Genomic DNA, 23,350 nt, shown 5'->3' on the forward strand with positions numbered 1-23,350 from the left:
TAGCCCTCATGACTTACTAATGTTTTAATTGTGGCCGTCAGTCGGGGAGGATTATTTTGTTGAATCTTCTTTTACTCTTTGGTATTTTAAATACTTTCTTTTTAAGATTAAAATTAAAATAATAAAAGACGAACAAAAACATATTAATAAAAATAAATGGATTTGTTCTACAAAATTAGGATTCATTCAAAAGGTCGCATTTAATGGCTTAGAAGGCCGCATGAGGCCTTAAGGCCGCAGGTTCCCCTGCCCTGGCTTGGTGCTTTGTTTTAAGTGTTATACAATGGATGGCTTATTTTTGTTCTACATTGAAGCAAAGTGTCAAATATGTCTGGGTTTAGTACAAAGTCTGAAGAGGGGACCCGACCCAGAAAAGTTGAGAGGGAAAGATAGATCAGCCATGATTGAAGGGCGGAGTAGACTTGATGGGCCTATTTGGCCTAATTCTGCTCCTCGAACTTATAAACGACTATAGATTTAATTGATCCTGAATCAGCACCACCAGACATGCAGGGGAGAGCTGATGGAAGAATCATCCTTAACTCAAAGTACTTTGTGCATTTATACCCATTAAGTTTCCCGACAGCAGCAGGTGATTAAATGTAATTTCAATGCTTCCAACTACACAGCTTACTTCAATGCTAAATCACGAGGGACGTGGATAAAGTAAATGCTCTCAGTCTCTTTCCCAAAATAGAGGATTCTAAACTAAAAGAGTGCAGACTTGAGGTGAGAGGGGGTATTAAAGAAGGTCATCAGGAATAATGTTTTCACTCAGAGAGTAGTCTACATCTGGAAACTATAGAAGCTGATACAATTAAGATTTGGACATGTACATGCATAGGAAGGGTTTAAAGGGATATGGTCCAAATGCAGGCAAATGGGGGACAACCCCAGAAAGCCAATTGACCTGAAAATAGACACAATGCTGGAGTACCTTAGCGGGACAGGCAGCCTGTCTGGATAGAAGGAATGGTTGACGTTTCAGGTAGAGACCCAGCCAAATTGGCCTGTTTGGACAAGATGGGCCAATGGACCTGTTTCCATGCTGTATAGCATTGTTTACATGCAGGAAATATGACAATGAATTGACACATAGGCGAGAGTAAATCATGACAGGAAGTGTGGGCACAAAACAACAACAAAAAACAAGCACAATTTCTATTTGTTTGATTTATGCATTGAAAGGTAAATGATGCCTAAATCCAATTTCCGGGCTTCCTTTCTCCCTTCCCTCTGAGTGGCACTCCATCTTGTGGTCACATTGGGAAGTGCTGAAGCTCATCCCTATCAGTGATGAGAGTCAAGAGAGTTATATTGTGGACGCTGGTGTGAAACAATGGAGCCGGCAGATGCTGGAATCCTGAGCTAAAAATAAAAACAAATTGCTTGAGGAACTCAGTAAGTCAGGCAGCATCTATGGAGAGAAATGGATAAGCAACATTTTGAGTTGGGATTCTTACTCGGAGTAATGGAGTGGAGGGGAGATAGAAAGAGATTAAGAGAAAGGGTGGGGGGAGATTTGGCAAGTGAGAGGTGGATAAAGTAGGTATGTTGCAAAGCCTACCTGAAGGTCACTGAAAATCTGTCCCAGCCCCTGTGCGCGATTTTGGCGCCGTTTAGAGGGGGGCGGGTTTAAAACGCGATTTTCCCTAGGCTGTTCAAATCGAGGTTTATCAGCCTAGTTAATTATTAATGAAAAATCGCTGGAAGATTCCGTAGCTGAAGCTATTTTTAGTTTTAAGGGCTTTCTTTACTTGTTATAGTAGGTTAAAAATTAACCTCTAAACCCACGACCGTCGATAACGGGTCGGATCTCATACAGGGGAAAACGGAAGGTAGGCTGTTTATTTTTACATTAAAAAGGGCTTCTTAAGATCCCTTTATACAAAGTTTAATGTTGCGAGTAGCTAATTTGGGCCCCATTATATCCCGCAGTATTTTTCTGGGCATTTGAGGGCACAAATCTACCGCAATGTGAACATTCTAAACCAGCGCGTTCACAGGATCCCACTAGAAAGCTGATTTAAATGGACTTTAATTTACAGCAATTGAACACTAAATTCCTTCCATTTGGCCTATAAATTAATGTAAATGAGATTTAAAAATCATGTTTTATTGTGAATTATTTGTGAATATTATTTGGACACTTAGGCTATTTAAAAATGTTAATCATTTAATAAGAAATGGATAGATGTTTAGATCTAGTAATTGAAGTTTGAAATTAGCTACAATTGGGTAACTAACTAATTATATGCTTTAATTTCAGGTCATCCAAGTAAGATTATTTTATATTTGTTTCAGAATGCTTCAATCTATGATAACTGAAAATGTCATTCAGTTCTCTTAATTTTTAAGGAGGTTATGGGCTTTTGACTGTCCACGATCACAGCTTTTTTGTTATGTCCATAGAAAATCAATAGGGAACAAGATGCTAATTTCCGAGTATGAAAATGGCCATAACTTTTTAAATACTTGAGATATGAAAATGAATTAGGTGTCAAATTAAACTTCTTTTTATGCTTTATCTGATGGGATAAATTGCAGACTTGATTTTTAAAATCTCAAAATTTTGTAACATTGCTAGATAAAGTAAAGGATGGGTTGGTTGGCAGATGAATCAGGTGACAAGAGAGAAGAGGAAGATAGTAACCAAGGTTGGAGGTGGTGAAGACAAAAGGTGCAAATGGTAGATTCTGATAAGGAAGGAAGGTGGGGAATGAAATGTAGGATAAGTGGGAGGTGGATAGAAGGGAAAGCATGATGGGATAAGGATTCTTTAGTCAGAGGGCGGTGCCTCTGAGCAATTCAATGCTATAGATGGCTGTGGAAGCCAAATCATTGGGTATTTTTAAAGCAGAGGTTTAAGGTTCTTGATTAGTAAGGGCGTCAAAAGTTACGGGGAGAAGACAGGAGAACGGGAAATGTGGGTAAAATCGATCAGTCACGATGGAATGGTGGAGAAGACTTGATGGGCCGACTGGCCTAATTCTGCTTCTATGTCTTATGGTCGATGTGAGGACGGTGAGTTTTCCTGGGTATCATTGCTTGGGAAGATCGATGCTGTGTTACGATATGATATAATCTGGGTTTGTAGCTAAGCTTCTACTCCTCTTGCCCACCCACAGCTTAGGAAAGCCCAAGGAAGTAAAAAGCCCAACAAAACTTAAAAAGCAGCTCAGTACAGAGAATAATGAGTGCCCTCGGGAAGAGAATAACGGCAGGAAGATTGAAAACGATGTCCACAAATCTCAGACAAAATCAACGGAGATCCGAAGGAATGAAAGAGGAAGATATGAGAAATTGCAGGAGGATGCCGAAACGAGAGAAAGCAACAACAATACAAGATTGCAGGTGTGACATTGAATCAAAATCCAAAACTTTGCACTCTTCACAATAGGACAGTTTAGTTTAGTTTAGTTCAGTTTAGTATAATTTAGTTTAGTTTAGTTTGGTTTGGTTTGGTTTGGTTTAGAGAAACAGTCTGATCGGCCCACGAGTCAGCGCCAACCTGCAATCCCCGTACACTCACACTATCATTCATACACGGGGGACAATTTACATTTTTTTTACCGAAACCAATTAAACTAACCTGTACGTCATTGGAGTGTGGGAGGAAACGGAGCACCTGGAGAAAACCCATGCAGGTCACGGGGAGAATGTACAAACTCCATACAGACAGCACCCATGTCAGGATCGAACCTGGGTCTCTGATGCTGCAAGGCAGCAACTCTACCTCTACCGCCACAGTTAGTAGAACCTCACCTTTCAGTACCGGTGGGAGGGATGGAAACAGAAGGATAAAGGGTAAGTTCATATGTTCCTAAATTCTAGAAGCAGTATTAGGCCATTCAGCCCATTAAATCTACTCCACCATTCAATGATGACTGATCTATCTTTCCCTCTCAATCCCATTCTCCTGCCTTCTCCCCAAAACTGCTGACACCCTTACTAATCTAGAATCTGTCAATCTCCGCCTTGAAAATATCAATTGACGGCCTCCTCAGCCGTCTGTGGCAATTAATTCCACAGATTCACCACCCTCTGTCTCAGATGTCTTCTAGTTTGCATTTGGTCTCATCCTGACAGTGGAGAAGGCCAAGTATAGATATATCAGTGTGGGAATGCAAAGACGCATTGAAAGGTTATACAGCCTCAAGATGGCCATTGCAGACAGATTGCAAATACCTGTGGTGCAGCCAGTGTAGTTGCTGCCTCACATCACCGGAGACTCAGGTTCGATCCTGACCTCCGGTACTGTCTGTGTGGAGTTTGCACGTTCCCCCTGTGACCCTGTGGGATTCCGCCACATGCTCTGGTTTCTTCCCACATCCCAAAGGTGTGCAAGTTTGTGGATTAATTGACCTCTATAAATTGCCCTCAGTGGATGAGAAAGTGAGATAACAGTAGTAACTAGACTAAATGTGTGATCGATGGCCAGCATGGACCCTGTGGGTCGAAGGGCCTGTTTCCATGTGGTATCTCTGAATTAAAACAAAGCAAATTTAAAAAAAAGATCATAGTTGTTAAATGATTGTTAAATGATATTTCAGAATGAGAAATGTGGAGTACAACAGGAGAGAATGGAAAATACCGCTGACCATTCCAGATCAAACAGCAGCCCCTTCCATCGTTCCTGCCCAAGAGCTGCATCTTTCAGAGTGAGTATTGCTTTTATAGTGATGGAATCAGCTAGGTTCGGGTAGCTGCTGTTTCCAGATTCGTAAATGACATGTTGCCCGGAATCCAAACTCAAATACAAATTTCCTTACTTAAGCAAAGTAACGCTGTCACATTGCACTTATCTGCTCTGCCTGGAATAAACATTGGAAGATCAAGGAACTGTTGTGAAATATTTATATTATTGACATTCATTAACAAGGCAATGCAGTAACACTTAAAGGATGGTACTCCTTTGAACAATACAGCTAATGTTAGGAAGTAAAGTAAAATAAAGTAAAATAGTCACTCGAGCGCTAAGCTTATGGGAAATTTGTGTCAAATATTTGTTCTTTATTATGGTTCAACAGCTTGAGATAATGAAGTATGGTTTTGGTTTTAGTTTTAGAGTTACAGCGTGGAAACAGGCCCTTCAGCCCACCGAGTCCACGCCGACCAGCGATCCCCGCACTCTAACACTAAACTACACACACTAGGGACAATTTACAATTTTACCAAGACAATTAGCCTACAAACCTGTACAGCGCCAGAGACCCGGGTTCGATCTTGACTACGGGTGCTGTCTGTGTGGAGTTTGTACGTTCACCCCGTGACCACATGGGTTTTCTCTGGGTGCTCTGCTTTCCTCCCACACTCCAAAGACTTGAAGACTAAATGACTTTGGTAAAATTGTAAATTGTCTCTAACGAGTAGGAAAGTATTAGTGTGTAGGTTATTGCTAGTCAGTGAGGACTTGGTGGGCCGAAGGGCCTGTATCCACATTGTATCTCTAAAGTCTAAAGTCTAAAGTTATTCCAAAGTCTTGCCTTAGAAGAGGATCAGATTACACACCTCCTCTATCATCACTTCCTTTTACCAACTCTGCAGTTTCTCCACTATGTCCTCGGCCCTTGACAATCTGATGGCCATATTACGCACAAACAACAATGAAAACCCAGGTATTTTTCAGTCTTATGGGCCTGACCCACTTAGGCGATTTTTCAGGTGACTGCCAGCGACTGTCAAGTTGCCGGCAGTCGCCTGATAAACTGGCAACTGGAACGGCGACTGTCATAGTGGAACACGCACACACACATGGCTTCCTTCACCAGCCCGTTATGCAGGCGGGGGACAGGGCAAGCGGGGGGAGTGCTGTCTGAGTGAAATTCACACGGTGCAAAGCCAAGGTGATACAGACACACATGTACGGTAAGTCCTTTAAAAGAGAGGGGGGGAGGGGGGGGAGAAGAGGGAGATGGAGAGAGAAGGAGTGGAGACAACTTTTAAGAAGCCAGAGATACACGGCTGTGAAGCTCGGCGGACCTTAACATATCGGTCGGCTTTCCTTGGTTCTGAAAACTACTGCTTATGTATATTTTTCCCAAATGAGCCAATGAAATGCACTGGTCAGCAACGGCTACAAGCTACGAGAACCTACGAGAGTTTTTGTCCTCATGGAAACCCACTAGGACCTCCTGGCGACCTACATACGGCACGAGAATTCTCGTTCCTCTCCATGTTGGCTTCATTCTAGTCGCCGCTAATTTTTCAACATGTTGAAAAATTTGCGCCGACGATAATGAGGCCGCGACTAGTTCCCAGAATGCGGGAACTCCTCGGACCATGAAGGCGACTCCCCGGCAACCACCTGCGAACATGTGGCGACCATGTGGCGATTGCAGGCGCCTAAAAAGTCGCCTAAGTGGGACAGGCCCATTAAACCTGCACAACGTACGCTTGCCTCTATAGCGAACCTCTCCCCATTGCACCATATCAAAAAAGGGAACGAAAATCCACCAACCTTGGATTAACACTAAACATCATAATTGAATTCAACACATCTAATGCTGTCATACAGTCGGTGAAAATGAGAAGTTGAGAGGAGAATGGGGGAAGAAAAATGTAGAACAAGTATAATCGATGCGCTGGTTTTGTTTTAGGTTACAAATACTGAGGTAAAAAGTCAACCATTACAAAGAAGGTGAGTGTTCTTAACTACTATTAAGGTCATAAGTAAGGTCATGTGATAGGAGTAGAATTAGGCCATTCGGCCCATCATGTTTACTCCACCATTCAATCATGGCTGATCTATCTCTCCAACTCCATTCTCCTGCCTTCTCCCCATAACCTCTGACACCTGTACTAAACTAGAATCTATCTATCTCTACATTGAAAATATGCACTGACTTGGCCTCCACAGCCTTCTGTGCCAAATAATTCCACAGATTCACAACCTTCTGTCTAAAGAAATTTCTCCTCATCTCCTTCCTAAGAGAATGTCCTTTAATTCTGAGGCTCTGACTTCTAGCCCTAGACTCTCCCACTAGTGGAATCATCAGCAGTGACTAGTGGGATGTCGCAAGGCTCAGTGGTGAAAGACATCTTCCTTTTCCTCATTGCTATTAGAGACTTTAATGATAGTCCCAATTTAATGACAATCTTTGTCAAATGTGAGGTGGTTTTATATTCTTCATAATTCATTTAATGGGAAATACATTCAAGACCAGCATTTCGCCCATTAGTTTGGTTTAAATTCTTACTTATGTGCTGGAGCTCAGATGAGCCTTTCCTCACCAATTTAGTGAGAATATGGTACATTTCCATTTTCTCTGTTTGGACAGCTATCTGGCTGAGTGAATGGTTTGACTTTACTTCAACTTGCCTTACACTTATGCCATTGAAATGTACAGAAAGGAAACTGAGTAGGTTCTTTGAAGGGAAAGTGATCAGATTACACCCCATACAGTGGCAGGATTGTGAGAAACTAAGATTCATCATCATTCCATGAGGCTTCCTGTACTTAAACTTGCAATGATATGCTTCAGTATGACAGGTTTGGATAAGGTAGACAAAAGAAAGCTGTTCCCATTAACTGGTGCTACAAGGACATGGACATACAGATTTACAACTCTTCAACAATGGATCCATGGATGTTATTAAGAAGAACTTTACTCTGGGGTGTTAATAGATTGGAAATAGATGCCTGGTGTAGTGTCAAACACTCATCATATGTTAACCCAATCAATCCTGGATTTACTTCTATCATCTGGCAAGATGAGGGAGACTAGGTTCATAGAAAGTTCAAGTCAACAAGTTCCTTCCAAGTCAAACCCGATCTGAATTGTTGGTTCTTCAATTTGCTGGATCTATATCCTGGAATTCCTTACTCGACAATACTGAGTGTACAATCAACAGACGGCTGGTCCTGTTCCAGAGGTTTGGTCTGGAGTTAGTGATGGGAATTAAAATATGGTCTTGTAGTAAAGATCCAATTCCATGATGGAATGTAAACAAATATTGAGAGCAATTTTGGGCACCATACCTGAGGAAGGGTGTGCTGGCCAAAGATTGCCTTTGAGGCCAAGCCATTGGGTATTTATAAGGCACAGATTTACAGATTCTTGATTAATAAGGGTGTAAGTGTATATGGGGAGAAGGCAGGAAAATGGTGTTGAGAGAGGAAAGATAGATCAGTCAGGATTGAATGGCGTAGAAGAGGTGATGGGCCGAATGGCTTAATTCTGCTCCTATGACTTATGAAACTAAAGGATTTGTGAGATGCTGCTGACAAAACCTTGATCTGCAAGTTCAATCCTGTTTCACACCTTTAGTTTTAACCTCTGGCCTTTGTTCCAACCATCTGTCTATTAAAAAACTCTCGCCTGTATCCATCTATAACCGGCCAAACTTTGCCCCGCCTCTCCTCCCTCCCCGCTTTCTATCCTTCTCCCCCTCCAATCAATCTGAAGAAGGGTCCCGACCCGAAACATCATCTATACATGTTCTCCAGCAATGCTGACTGGCCCGCTGAGTTACTCCAGCACTTTGTAGCCCTTTGTGTAAACCAGCATCTGCAGTTCCTTGTTTGGAGTCATAGAATCATGACTATGGAAACAGGCCCTTCGGCCCAACATGCCCACACCGGCCATTATGTCCTAACTACATTAGTCCCACCTGCTTGCATTTGGCCCATATCCCTCTAAACCTGTCCTATCCATGTACCTGTCTAAATGTTTCTTAAACATCACGTGCTTCTTTACCCCCTCACCTTAACCTATGTCCCCTGGTTCTCGATTCCCCTATCTTGGCAAGAGATTCTGGTCATCTACATGATCTATGCCACTCATGATTTTGTACATCTCTGTAAGATCACCGCTCATCCTCTTGCGCTCCAAGGAATTGAATCCTAACCTGCTCAACCTCTCCCTGCTCAACCTTCGAGTCCAGGCAACATCCTCGTTTCTACAAGGCCTTGATGTGGTCTGCAGAACACGGAGCCCTGCTGGGGGATGGAGTGAGTGTTCATTGTGGTAGATGTGTGCTGGTCAAGTAGACTCCTTTGCCTTGGATTGGACTGAATGTTAGAGTTTCATAAACATGTTGGAGCAAACGTACCCCAGACAAACAAAGAGTAGTCCAACAAATAAATTGTAATTGTAATTGTAATTGTAATTAATTTATTAGCCAAGTATGTAAAAACATGCAAAGAATTTGATTTGCCATAGTCATACCAAAAAAGCAACAAGACACACAACTACATAAAAATTAGTATAAACATCCACCACAGCACACTGTGATGGAAGGCAATAACATATTATCTTCTTCCCTCCTTTTCTCCCGTGGTCGGGGCAGTCGAACTATCCGCAGTCTGTAATGGGGCGACCAGAACTGCACACAATTCTGCAATGGCTTCATGGGACTAAGTAATCAGATGCCACACCAGAAATCAAGCAAGCAATATTCATGTTGCATATGCATGTTCCTATGCATAAATTCATACCCTTCATCGAATGCCCCAGAATTCTGAATCACCGTTCTTAAGTAATCCTTTAAATGGCAACCAAAACGGCTGAGGATTGTCTTATGATATCCTCATTATTAATTCCACACTCCACACTGTCTCACAGCAACAAGACACATCATTGGGAAATGGTATCAATGAACAATAATTAGTTATTCACACTTGTTAGTCAACCGTAATGAGTGAGGGGTTACCATGCTGATTCTGATCTTTGTTAACAGTGCCAGTGTGAGGATCCCTGCCAGAACATCCTCAGGAAGAATCGATGGTATACTTGAAAAGTATGCAAAAGCAATTGAGGTGAGCCATACCCAGCCTTGCAGTTATCCTTGCATTAAATGTTTGAGTGAGAATATAGTGCCTGCAAGTTAAATATGTGGGTTTATATGAAATTCCAGTGACCAATGTGATATAGTCATAGAGCTTCTGCACCTTCTCCAAAGTCACCGCCTACTGAAGAAGTGGTGAAGAAGAAATTTGGCCCGAAGAAGGTTTTCAACCCAAAATTTCACCTATTCCTTTTCTCCTAGCTGACCCGCTGAATTACTTTAGCTTTTTATGTCTACCTTTTGTTTTATCCAGCATCTGCAGTTTCTTCCTACACATGGAGCTTCCAGCATGTAAATAGGCCTTTCAGCCCACCCTATCCATGCTGACCAAGTTAGCACATTGGGCTAGCCCAATTTCTCTGCATTTGACCCATGACCCTCTAAACCATTCTAATATATACAACTTTTAAAATATATTTTTAAAGTAATATGAAGGAAAATTAGGATGTGGCTTTTTCCTGTGGATTTACAGAGCATGTAACACATCACCGGAATGTGGTGATGAGTCCAACAACATGTAGTGGATACGAGGAAGACAGTTCTGCATTTATTTTACCCATGTGTATGTCTCAACTAACCACTCAGACTCATCCCTATACTGAAGATAGATACTAAATGCTGGAGTAAATCAGTGGGACAGGCAGCATCTCTGGATAGAAGGAATGGGTGACGTTTCAGGTCAAGACCCATCTTCAGACTGAGTCAGGGGAGACGATATACAGAGATAAGGAAGTGTTAGGTGTGAAAACGAAACAGGGGGGGGGGGGAGCTCAAGGAAAATGTAGAATATATCATTGTTAGCTGGGAGAACAAACAGAGCAAAGCAAACAGAGATAAAATGTAATCAAGAACAGTCAAACTGGTCGGTGAACTGGGAAGTGGGGAGGGATGGAACGAGAGGGGGAAAACAAGAGTTACTTGAATTTAGAGGTCAATATTCATACCGCTGGGGTATAAGCTGCCCAAGCGAAATATGAGGTGTTGTTCCTCCAATTTGCGCTGGACCTCACTCTAACAATGGAGGAGGCCCAGGACCAAAAGGTCAGTGTGGGATTGGGAAGGGGAGTTAAAGTATTTATTCTCCTTCTCTCTTCCTTATACTTCTAGATACAGGACCTGATCCCTACCCTAATGATCTCAAACTGACTGGCTCCTAGCTGGTCTGCAATGCTCCTGTCGTACTCTGTGCCACTGATGTTCCCTGCGGGACATCCTCAAACAAAAAGTTACCATCATATGCCAAATGTGTAGCATGACTAAATGTTGCAATTCGATTTCCAAGCAAGAATGGGTGGCACATTGATGCAGCGGTCAAGTTGCTGCCTTACAGCGCCAGAGATCCAGGTTTGAACCTGACTAAGGGTGTTGTCTATATAGAGTTTGTACGTTATCCCTGCATCTGCATGGGTTTTCTCCGGGTGCTCAGGTTTCCTCTCACGCACTTAAGAAGTGCAGGTTAGTAGGTCAATTGGCTTTGTAAATCGCTCCCAGCAAGTAGGATATGAAAGTGGGATAACCTTTATCTAGAGAACGGGTGATCATTGGTTGGTGTGGGCTCAGCGGGTTGAAGGGACTGTTTCCACACAGTTTCTCCAAACTAAAGTTTCATTGAAACCAGGCGTTTTAATGGTTTTTGTTTAATATTTCTTTTTAGAAAAGTGATGGTGTCAAGTCAAAGCCATCCCCTTCAGATTATCTGGCCCGGCCTTTGGAAGGTGTTGCAAGCAAACGCTGTGTCTTTGAGAAGGAAGACATGCAGCATGGCAGTCCTCGATATCCAGTGACCAGAAAGGTACAGTGGGAACCTTGTGGGTGGAGGTTATACATACACACTTGCATGCAGCAGGAATGGGTTTTTTTTTAACACCGACAATGGAATCAATTGACACAGAAATATCAATGAAGTAGGAAGAATGTGTGTCCACTGTATTTGCCTGGAAGTAGGTTTGATTGTATATTAATTGTGCACAAATATAAGTTTCCTACTTCTTCAACACACTGGAAAACAGCCAAGGGTAAAGCACACTTTTATAACTACAAGGGAAAAACATAGGTTTCAGGTAATATATTGGTTTTCTAACTTTGTTACTTTTTAGGATTCCTCCTTAAGCTTTCCGATAACCAGTTGGCCAGATATAGTCTAAACTCCTTCCAACACTTCTCAATTGTTGACTACAGTCATCGTCAATTATAATTACCAAATATCAGTACAAATTTCAGAAGTGAATTGGGTGCAATTATTAAAAAAATTGCCCCTCAGGTTCCTATTAAATTTCCCCCTCACCTTAAACCTATGTCCTCTGGTTCTTGATTCTCATACACTGGGTGAAAATCTCTGTGCATTTATCCAATCTATTCCATACTTTGCACTTACCCCATCTAGTCAAGAAAAGACAAGTCAAGTCAAACAACCTGGCTGTTTGTGCAGATCACACAGCTGATTATGTCAGGCTCCTTGTCGGCTACTTAATGTAATATGTAGTGTTGTGGGAAATATGGTGGAGTAATTGTTTGGCTTTTCACTTATTTATGCTGCAGCGTGATAACTGGCCACTTGGGGGAAGAGGTATAAAGCTAGTTCAGTCAACTTGTTCTCCAGAGATGCTGCCTGATCCGTCCGATGAGTTACTCCAGCTTTTTGTGTCTATCTTCTCACTGTGTTCTAGTTGGCACGGGTGAAATCAAGACTACGCCATAGGCTCAGAAACAAAAGGAAAATGATTGAAGTAGTTGGGTGGGGTTTTTACAGGTGTTCATACAGGGAGCGTAGATGTTGAGAGCAATTTCATGGGCATACCATTAGAGCTCACATTTCAACCTTGTATGTTGAGCGTGGAAATGACACATTGATTTAGCATCAAATTATTTGCTTCAATAATTTGCTGCCGAAGGAAATGATTAACCGCATTTCTGTCTCATGGTGTTGAGCATTTAGAAAATCCCAACCACTTGATAGACAAGTAAATACACTTAGAGTAACAAACAAAAGATTCTTTAAAAGCCACAAACTATTCAGTTGCCTGGAGATCGTAGTGTGTGGCATCATGTCTTTGTGCGCTACCCAATCCAATTTCGATGAAAAAAATATATGCATGTGAAGATAGTGTGTGCGTGTGTGGGGGGGGGTAGAGAATTGCACCAGTTACATGAACTCTGGGACTTTTAGTTTTGTGTTAAATTTGCACAGAGGATGTCAATCAATATTAATATTGGTTTTCAAATGATGAATGATCAGAGGATTGGACAGAGGATTGCTTAGAAGAGAGTGGGACAAATTGATGAGAGAGAAAAAGCAGGTTGATAAAAGATCAAGCAAGTGGAAAGAGTAAACTATTGAAATCATTAAAGAGCAGGTTTAGAAGATTGAGATAGCAAAACCTTAAAGGGCAATGAGAAGGTGAACTAATGAAACACAATAGATGGGTTTTCATCAATATTTATGAATAAGATAATTTAAAAAATCATGCAACTTTGTTTAAGTAATAATGAAATTAATTGGTCTACAACCTAATTATTTATGATACATCAGATCTTTGCCTACAATCACATTTTGCACTTATTATTACTTTCATTCAAGGAATTTGTTTTATTTAAATATTTTATTTAAATATTTTATTTAAATAATGTACTCCAATTGACTTTGAAATGCATTAAAGCTTGCTCTTCCTTTAGATGCATTAAGTAGTGAAGCAGTTATTTTTTTGCAAAAATATCTTCTGCTCTGCTTCATGATAGGTTCAGTAGAAATGGACATGTGTGATGACCAGATATTTTCCTTCCTTCCTTCTCATTTTGGCTCATTTTCTGCTTGCATACTTTACTGTGTGTCCTCTCCAATAGGCTGCACAAGAATTGGAGTAAGATCTGTGGATTGGGAGAGGCGTTTCTGTTTGAGAACCTGCATTAGCTCCTCACTCTACCCTCCCCACAGATTAGTTTAGAGATACAGTGTGGAAACAGGCCCTTCGGCCCACCGAGTCCGCACTGACTAGCAATCCTTACACGTTAACACGGTCCTACACATACTAGGGACAATGTACATTTATACCAAGCCAATTAACCTAAAAAGCTGTACGTCTTTGTAATGTGGGAGGAAACCAAAGTTCTTGAAGAAAACCCACAGGGAGAACGTACAAACTCCATGCTGATGAGCTCTCCCCATAAACTAGCACTATCCTACACACACTAGGGACAATTTTTACTGAAGTCAATTAATCTACAAACCTGTACATCTTTGAAACCGGAGCACCCAGGGAACACCTACTCTGTCACGGGAAGAACATACAAACTCCATCAGACAGCACCCATAGTCAGGATCGAACCCGGTTTCTGGTGCTGTGAAGCAGTAGCTCTACCACGGCAGCACTATGCCTCACGATGTGCTATGTTCCTCCAGCAGTTTGCTTTTTGCTCCATATTCCAGCATCTGCAGCCTCTTGTGCCTCCAACAAATTGTGAAACTGTAGGCAAAGAAGATAGTTAACATTGGAATTACATTCCAGTGCATCTTTTGTTTGAGATTCTAATGTGAATTCCCATAACACTGGTTTTTATTTGATAGACCTATTTCAATTTATAAATATCTTCAGCTGTACATTATTAATTGTTAAAAACATTCATTTATGGATCAGGATTCAAAACATATCTAACCATCTCCAAAGATAATTCCAATAGAGACGATTTGAAATAATTTTTAAATCACGTTTGCCAGTAATTACAAAGTGGTGACTGAACTATGGAATAAATTGACAGAGGACAGGAAACATCATTTGTCATTAATCTTCATAATCTGTCACAGGTTCTGTTGGTAGCTGCAATTCCTAAATTGAGATGGCTTTATCTTTTAAGATTCATTAGGGATGGAGAGGTGAAGTTTACGGAGCTACAAGTTCAGTCAAGTTTAAAAAAATCGTGCAGATGCTAGAAATCGAAAACAAAAGCAAAGTGTTGGAAACATGCAGCTCCATCCGTGGGGACGAGAAAGAGTCAGTGTTTTAGGTCAAGGGTCCTTCATCAGAAATTAAAAGCAACTCTGAAGCTTGCAAACCTGCAGCCTCGTAAGCCCTTTTTCCCCCAAATAGAAAGTAATTCAACAACTCGGGCGGCACGGTGGCGCAGCGGTAGAGTTGCTGCCTTACAGCACTTACAGTGCTGGAGACCCGGGATCGATCACGACTATAGAGTTTTTACGTTCTCCCTGTGACCACATTGGATTCTTCATTGATCTTAGGTTTCCTCCCACACTCCAAAGACGTACAGGTTTATAGGTTAATTGGCTTGGCATAAATGTAAATTGTCCCCGGTGTGTGTAGGATAGTGTTAAAGTGTGGGGATCACTGGTCGGTGCAGGCTAGGTTGCTTGCTTCCACCCTGTATCTATAAACTAAACTAAACTCAGGCAGTGTCAAGATATGACTTGCTCGATTACACCAGCACTTTGTGCTTTGCTCAATGTTCCAGCATCTGCAGTTCCTTGTGTCTTAAGCTTTTTTTTAACCGGTTTTGAGGAAGGATGTCCAATGTGAAACCTTGACTGTTGTCTCTCCACTGATGCAGAAAATAGAGAAATAATTTCTAAATAATGAATTTTAATTTTGTTCTCATAATAAACATGCAAAGTATGGAATGTGTTGGTGCACAGGTACCGGAAGATGAAATATATATATATTTTTGCAGGTTATCAAACCAGGGGATGTGGCCAATAAACGGAGTCTGTGGGAAAACAAAGCCGAATCCTTAGAAAAGGTAATAATAGCAAAATGATGGAACTCTATGAAATTATCTCATGCAACTAAATTTCAAATATCCATTATTCATTTAAATAAAGGTGATCACTTCTAATTCATTGCATCTTGATATTTAAAACCAGAATCAATATTTTATGGCCTGCATTTATTGACAGTACAATGTACTTTGAAGTGATTTCCCCAGTAAATTGGTTTCATAAGTTTAATTCCAGGTACATATAGAGAAAAGCACCTAAGGATATTCATTGCATAGTAAATAATTCAACTGAAGGATCGAGGAAGAGAAACATATTATAAAACGATATGGGTAACAAAGAGAGTTTAATTGCATGTCTTTTAAATATGGGGAAAATATTGAATGAATGCTTTGAATGGACATTTATGAATGTTGGTGGAAGAGAGAAGGTGAAAGTAGGATGGAGGATATGAAAGAAAATAGTGCAAAAGAGGAATTGTTCCCAATGAGAAAGGCAGCAGAAAATATAGGGTCTGATGTAAAGAACAAAGAATATAATGGCCAATTCGCCATAATTATGCACAATTTCAAATTGGAATTGAAAATTTGTTATTATGTCATTTAAGAAAGGAAATTAGTAAAAGCAGGATAAAAATGTGTTATAATGTATAACATGCAATAAATTATATTAAATTAAAATCATATCAGACTATCTTTGATCGGACTTTACTGGCTTTATCTTCCACTAAAGGTTATTCACTTTATTCCCTTTATAATGTATCTGTACACAGTGGATGGCTCGATTGTAATTATGTATTGTCTTTCCACTGACTGGTTGGAAGGCAACAAAAGCTTTTCACTGTACCTCGGTACACGTGACAATAAACTAAACTCAAACTAAACTCAATGAGCAATCATTTAAATTACATCAGCAGAGATTTATTATTAGCGTAGTTATTTGGAGCATTTGATTGTGATATTTGAAGCCATGATTACACAAATAGATAACATATTCTGTAAATAGATTTTCTGCAGGTATTTGAGTAGAAAGTCCCATAGAAGGCTTGATAGAAAAAATAAATAGAGCATTGAATCGGAGGAAAGCTGGTAAATTTACAATAATGATATGAGGTTAGAACAGTTCAAAATCTTTAGCCGGGTGAATGATGTAGAATAAAAAGTAGGATGGACCTACCATTCAATGGTAAAACTTGGTAAAGTTAAATGGTAGAAAATGAGAGGTGTCAGTATAATATCGACATTAACCATCTTCAAATTATCTTTTTTGTCTGTTCGAGACCCTGTAGTAGGAAGGAACTGCAAATGCTGGTTTACACTGAAGATAGACACAAAATACTGGAGTAACTCAGCAGGGCAGGCAGCATCTTTGGAGAGAAGGATTGGGTGACGTTTCAAATTGAGGCCCTTCTTCAGGCTGAGAGTCAGGGGAAACAGAAACGAGAGATATAGACAGTGATATAGATCGATATAGAACAAAGACAAGAAAGATGTGCAAAGAAGTAATGATGATGAAGGAAAAGGTCCATTGTTAGCTGTGGGCTCGGTGAACAAGAGTATACACAATATAAAGGTCCATTGTTAGCTGTGGGCTCGGTGAACAAGAGTATACACAATTTATCGTCATGGTTTCACCGAGCCCACAGCTAACAATGAACCATTTCCTTGATCATTGTTACTTTTTTGCATATCTTTCATTTCTTTGTTCTATATCACCATCTATATCTCTCATTTCCCTTTCCCCTGACTCTCTGAAGACTGAAGAAGAGTCTCGACACAAATAAATCTCCCATTGATTTGCTGCCTGTCCCGATGAGCTACTCCAGCATTTAGTGTCTATCTTCGGTGTAAACCAGCATTTGCAGTTCCTTCCTACCTCATCTTGGAGTATCTCTGGAGAGAAGGAATGAGTGACGTTTCGGGTCGAGACCCTTCTTCAGACAAACGATTAATGCTCAGTGTCAAGCTTGGGGTACACAATTGCCTACTTGTATTGAGAGGCTCCCTTTCTTCTGTTTACCATCTCACAATAACAAGCGCAAGCAGCTGAGAGCCCAGATTATCATGAACACACTCATTTATGAGTGGGCTGAGGCTCGTGAGCAGTTGGTGTGACACAGAACGTATGGGGGCAGGTTAAAGATCATGCTCCTGGGTCACATCTAAACTTTGCCTCACATTCCCTGTTGAAGCACAGTGGCATTTGCTTGTTTGAAACAATACAATCGTTTAAAGTGAAGTGAGATATTATGATATCAATGCTTAAGTGTTCTGCAGATCAGTGTTCTTGAGTTGCCTGGATGATTTTCTATAACTTTCTATAACTTCCATGTATGCCATGCTGTTTTCTACATTTGATCATTTATATTTGGCAATCAAGTTTGATTGTGTGTTTTCCAAACAGAGGAAAGTTAGGGAGAATAAAAGGGCTGATTAGTCATTTGGCAGAATATAGCAGCAGTATATCAGCATGGCACTGTTGTATAAGGAGGCACGGTGGCGCAGTGGTAGAGTTGCTGCCTTAAGCCCCTGTCCCACTTAGGAGACCTAAACAGCAAACCTCTGGTGACCTTGCCTGCCACCCAAAAAAAAAATCAAGGTCAAGGTGACCTGCAACCTCCTACCACCTCCCACGCATATGTTGAAAACCTTCCTCGTCTATGAAGAACTATGAAGACTATGAACTTCGACTAGACCTGCGACTAAAAAATTATCGATTTTTAAAACGGAAACCTATTTTTAGTCGAGGCCGGTTTTAATCATGATGAAAAAATAGCAGCAACCTAGATGAAGTCTCGACCATGCGGAAACCACTTCCGACCATTAGGGAGAGTGACCAAAACCTCCGATGACCTCATGGAAACCTTGGGTCGCGGCCAAGGTCACCAGAGGTTGCTGTTTAGGTCTCCTAAGTGGGACAGGGGCTTTACAGAGGCAGACTCGGTGGACCAAAAGGCCGGTTTCGTGCTGTATCTCTAAACTAAACTAAACTAAACTAAACTAAACTAAACTAAACTAAACTAAACTAAACTAAACTAAACTAAACTAAACTAAACTAAACTAAACTAAACTAAACTAAACTAAACTAAACTAAACTAAACTAAACTAAACTAAACTAAACTATATCCCTTGCCTTTTGACTTTGCCATAGACTCCACTCAGTTGCTGGTGGAGGCATAAGGGTGTGCGAAACTGGAGACACAAATTGCTTGAGTAAATTGCCCGTAATCACTTTAATTCACCAGGACGCCCATGATAATTATTATGTCCTACTCTTCCTGTTTGGAAGGAAGTCAATTCAGAACTCTTCAAAAGTTTATTAAGCAAATGCCACAAATAAAATAACACAACCTCATATTCCGTTTGGGTAGCTTACAACCCAACGGTGTGAACATTGAACATTAACTGAACCACCCCCATCCTCCCCCTTCTTCCCCCTCCCCCTCCATCCTTCCACCGTCCCCCTCCCCCTCTCCTTCTCCGGTGCTCCCCCAACCCACCCCTCTTCTGCCTTTTCATCTCTGCGTTTGTCCACCATCTGCCTATAAAATGCTCCCTTCACCTCTATCCTTTGCCCTGCCCCTCCTCTCTTCCAGCTCTCTTCAGACCCAAGTTCTGAGAGTCACCAACCCAAAGCCTTGACTGATGTCTCTCTCCACAGATGCTGCTCGATTTGCTGAGATTCCAGTGTTTCTCTTTCTGTTAATGTAGTTCTTCTGTGCTGTTCTGTTTCTCTTACTTTAGTTATTTTCCACAATGAGTCTTACTTTGGTGGTAGCCACCATTGTAATGATGGTCTGTATCTGAACTGTGGATCCAATGTGTTGGATTTTACAAGGAGATGACAGTAATTCTGGCCTCTGTGAATATTCACTTTGAGACTTTAAACATTGTATGTTGGTTAATATAGCATGGTAGTTCATTTAACCTGCAGAAATTGTTTTCTTATTGTGAACAGAAGAAGCTTTAGACCCATTTTCAGAGCTAGAGTTCTTAAAGAATATGGCCTTATTCATTAAGGTAGAATAGCATTGCCGGGCAAGAGGTCTATCCGAATACTTCCAGACATTTGCTTGCTATGCTCTCTATAGACTTTGAATGACTTGCCCTTATGATCAATGACAGAGCTTCCAATTGTTTGAGACGTAAACCAACTGTTTTGCAATTATATATATTTTCAAGAGCAACACAATATTTCCTGAGGCTTGGGAGGGCCTCTGTCTGAGCAATATCTGTCTAAATCTGATTCTGCGGGAAGGCATAATGCTTGGCCTGCCTTCAAAGGCACCACATGCATGGGTGGATACTAAATGAGCCATTTGGCTATAACATGTAGTGACAAAGCAGGGACTTTCAACAAGTAAAGTTTTTCCCAGTGAGTCAGCTCTGCAAATAATAACGCAATTTGAAGGCTCACATGAATAATATTGAGATCAGGTCTTTGCTAGTTATGGCAAACAGCAACATAAAACAAGAAGATAGACATAAAATGGGTGACCTTTCGGGCCGAGACCTTTCTTCAGACCTTTGAAGAAGGGTCTCGACCCAAAACGTCGCCCATTCCTTCTCTCCAGAGATGCTGCCTGGCCCACTGAGTTACTCCAGCTTTTTGTGTCTGTCTTCGGTTTAAACCAGCATTAGCAGTTCCTTCCTACAGAACATAAAACAGTCGTGCCAAGTGCAAGGTTTATTGCATTTTAATTCCATATTAGTTATTTTATTTCAAAACATCGCAAAATAAAATAAACAGAACCAGGAATAGGTACTATGTAATGCATCCTATCCCTTAAGAACTTAACTGAAACTGGTCCTTTAGTCGACCTTCCCATTGGACTTCACACTCTGACCTAGCTATTAGATTAGGCTAAACAAAACGTATAATGAGATGTAGACACAACGAACGGCCGATGTTTGTTAACCCATATTTCCCCTTCATCCTGCCCTTCTGGGCAGTGGGCAGGTGCTATAGACCTGCACGGGAAGGTAGACGCTCCCACCCCCACGAGTCTCGGGCAGTTGGGGTTCATCAGCCTGGGAAGGCAGTCCATCTAGGAGAGAGAAAACTCTGATTTAAAACCTCCACTGCCTTGTGGCCATATCCAGTCATGGAAAAGGCTCTTGGAGTAAACCTCAAGAAAATCCGGAGTCGGAGCTCCTAAGGCAGTTAGTCATTGTCTACAACCTCGCTCTGGCTGCTCCTGCGACGGCGCTGGTGCCAAACTGTAATGGCTTTGCTGTTCCTTTGGATCAATCAGCGATGTGGAGAGGGGGGACGTGCTGCATGGGCAACAGCCTGTCCTCCATATGACATCGCCCAGGCTTGCATCCAACCACACATCACCTGCAAACTAGGATGCATCACCCATGGTCAGTCATGACCAACTAACCTGCCCTTCCACCTATAATTCCTTCCCCTGGCTTCACAATTTGAACCGCTGCTATCCTTATCTCACTCTTTTTGCTTTTAAATCGTTGGACTTTGTACCGGTGGCACAGCGGTAGGGTTGCTGCTTACAATGTCAGAGACCCGGGTTCGATCCTGACTATGGGTGCTGTCTGTAGGGAGTTAGTATGTTATCCCAGTGACCTGCGTGGGTTTCCTCCCACATTCCAAAGATATACAAGTTTGGATGCTAATTGGCTTGGTATAATTGTAACTTGTCCCTAGTGTGTGTAGGATAGCTGGTTGGCGCGGACTTGGTGGGCGAAAGGGCCTGATTCCCCACTGTTCTTCAAAATCTAAACTTAAAACAGTCATCTGCCTCTCAAAAATCCTCCTCACCTATATCCAAATATCACTCACCAGGCTTTACCCAACCCTCCTTTCTTTTAGCTTTCTATCCCCCCTAACCCCGCCACAATCAGTCTGAAGAAGGTACCCGACCTGAAAAGTTCTATCCATGTTCTGCGGAGATGCTGCCTGACCTGTTGACTTATTCCAAAACTTTGTAAAATAAGAAGCATGCATGTATATAATAATTTCTCTAATGTCACTTCCTCAGGCTTCACTTGCTGAAGATTACTGTAAAATGTATCCCATGATAAAAAAAAAGACTCATGATTTCTGTCCTCAAGACAAGCTGAGGCATTTATGCTGGATTTGGGCTCATCATCTAAGTCACAATGCTTACCACTGACTGCCATAGAGAGTCATAGAGTTATGCAGTGTGGAAACAGGCCCTTTGGCCCAACATGCACACACAGACCAATGTGTTTCATGTACACTAGTCCCACCTGCCCGCATTTGGTCCATATCCCTCTAAACCTGTCCTATCCATGAACCTATCTAATTGTTTCTTAAACATTGTGATAGTCCGTGCCTCAACTATCTGCTCTGGCAGCTTGTTCCATAAACCACCACCCTTTGTGTGAAAAGCTACCTCTCATATTCCTATTAAATCTTTCCCCCTTCTCAATCCCCCTATTCTGGACAAGAGACTCTGTGCGTCTACCCGATCTATTCCTCTCATGATTATATACACCTCTATAAAATCATCACATCCTCCTACACTCCAAGGAATGCTCCAAGAAGCACTCACCCTGCAGCTCTGTGCCCTCGGGTCCTGGCGACATCCTCGTGAATTTTCACTGAACCCATTCCAACTTTATAATGCCTTTCCAACATCTGTGTAGAACATTGACACCAACATCCTTTAGCCTTTAGACAGGAACTTGTATTTGTCTATCATCGTTTGCTGCCAGTCATCAATCTTGGTGTTACTTTTAGCATGAGCTGCTAATTATGCTTTTGGCGAGCAGCCAGATACAATACATTGACTCATAGTTATATAATTGTGATTATATAACTATTGGTTCCAAAATGGTGATTAGGATAAGTATCCAAGTGATAGGGTAGCACAGTGGCGCAATGATAGAGTTGCTGCCTTACAATGCCAGAGACCCGGGTACAATCCTCACTATGGGTGCTGCCTGTAGGGACTTTGTTTGTTTTCCCTGTGACCTGCGTGGGTTTTCTCTGGGAGCTCCGGTTTCCTCCCACACTCTCAAAATATACAGGTTTGTAGGATTAATTGGCTTCTGTAAATTGTAAATGGTCCATGGTGTGTAGGACACAGCTAGTGTACGTTGTGATCACTGGTCGATGCAAACTCGGTGGGCCGAAGGGCCTGTTTTCATACTGTATCTCTGAAAGAAAACAAGATTCTGGCATGTCAAAATGTCATAAACTATTTAAGAAGTAGAAAGTACAATCTGTTTACAAAAATCCTCATGCGGGTATGAATGACCAAGCAAAGATTGTGACAACATGCTGTTAAAAACACGTTGACACTTTTTCCACAAGGCTTAACATTTTCATGATGTTTGCAGCAGATGGAGTCGATGGATGGTGGTGGTGGAGGGGAGGGGGACTCATCTGTGTGATGGGCTAGTATACACCCAGTCTTGGACACGTCTGTTGCCAAACTGATCTGTGACCTATCCCGATATCACGCTTTCTGTGGTGCATCTGCGGTAGAGCTGCTGCCTTATAGCACCAGAGACCCGGTCGATCCTGACTAAGGGGGTACGGACTATGTACATTCTCCCTGTGACCGCATGGGTTTTCTCTGGGTGCTTTGGTTTCCTCCCACACTCCAAAGACTTACAGGTTTGTAGATGAATTGGCTTCGGTAAAATTGTAAATTGTCCCTAGACTGTAGGCTAATACTAGTGTATGGAATGATCACTGTTGGGCATGGACTCAGTGGGCTGAAGGGCCTGTTTCTGAGCTGTTTCTCTAAAGTAAAGACGAAAGTAAAGTTGATGAGTGTTGTTAAAGAAATGCAGCATTTCTGTAGTCTTCTAAAGGGAGTAGAGGCATTGGTTTGATTTCTTGTCT

General features: G+C 41.5%; 1 protein-coding gene across 4 annotated transcripts in view; it reads left to right on the forward strand.

Moving 5' to 3' along the window:
• lad1 (ladinin 1) overlaps positions 1–23,350 on the forward strand; it is an 86,856-nt gene that overhangs the window by 55,099 nt on the left and 8,407 nt on the right. For all 4 annotated transcript variants that reach the window (XM_033042468.1, XM_033042469.1, XM_033042470.1 and 1 more), the window contains 6 exons: positions 3,129–3,354; positions 4,554–4,661; positions 6,600–6,640; positions 9,682–9,760; positions 11,444–11,581; positions 15,466–15,534. In XM_033042468.1, coding sequence (XP_032898359.1) covers positions 3,129–3,354; positions 4,554–4,661; positions 6,600–6,640; positions 9,682–9,760; positions 11,444–11,581; positions 15,466–15,534 — 661 coding nt within the window. The remainder of the gene's footprint in view (positions 1–3,128; positions 3,355–4,553; positions 4,662–6,599; positions 6,641–9,681; positions 9,761–11,443; positions 11,582–15,465; positions 15,535–23,350) is intronic.

This window comes from Amblyraja radiata, chromosome 24, assembly GCF_010909765.2.
Source record: "Amblyraja radiata isolate CabotCenter1 chromosome 24, sAmbRad1.1.pri, whole genome shotgun sequence".
NCBI lineage: Eukaryota > Metazoa > Chordata > Chondrichthyes > Rajiformes > Rajidae > Amblyraja > Amblyraja radiata.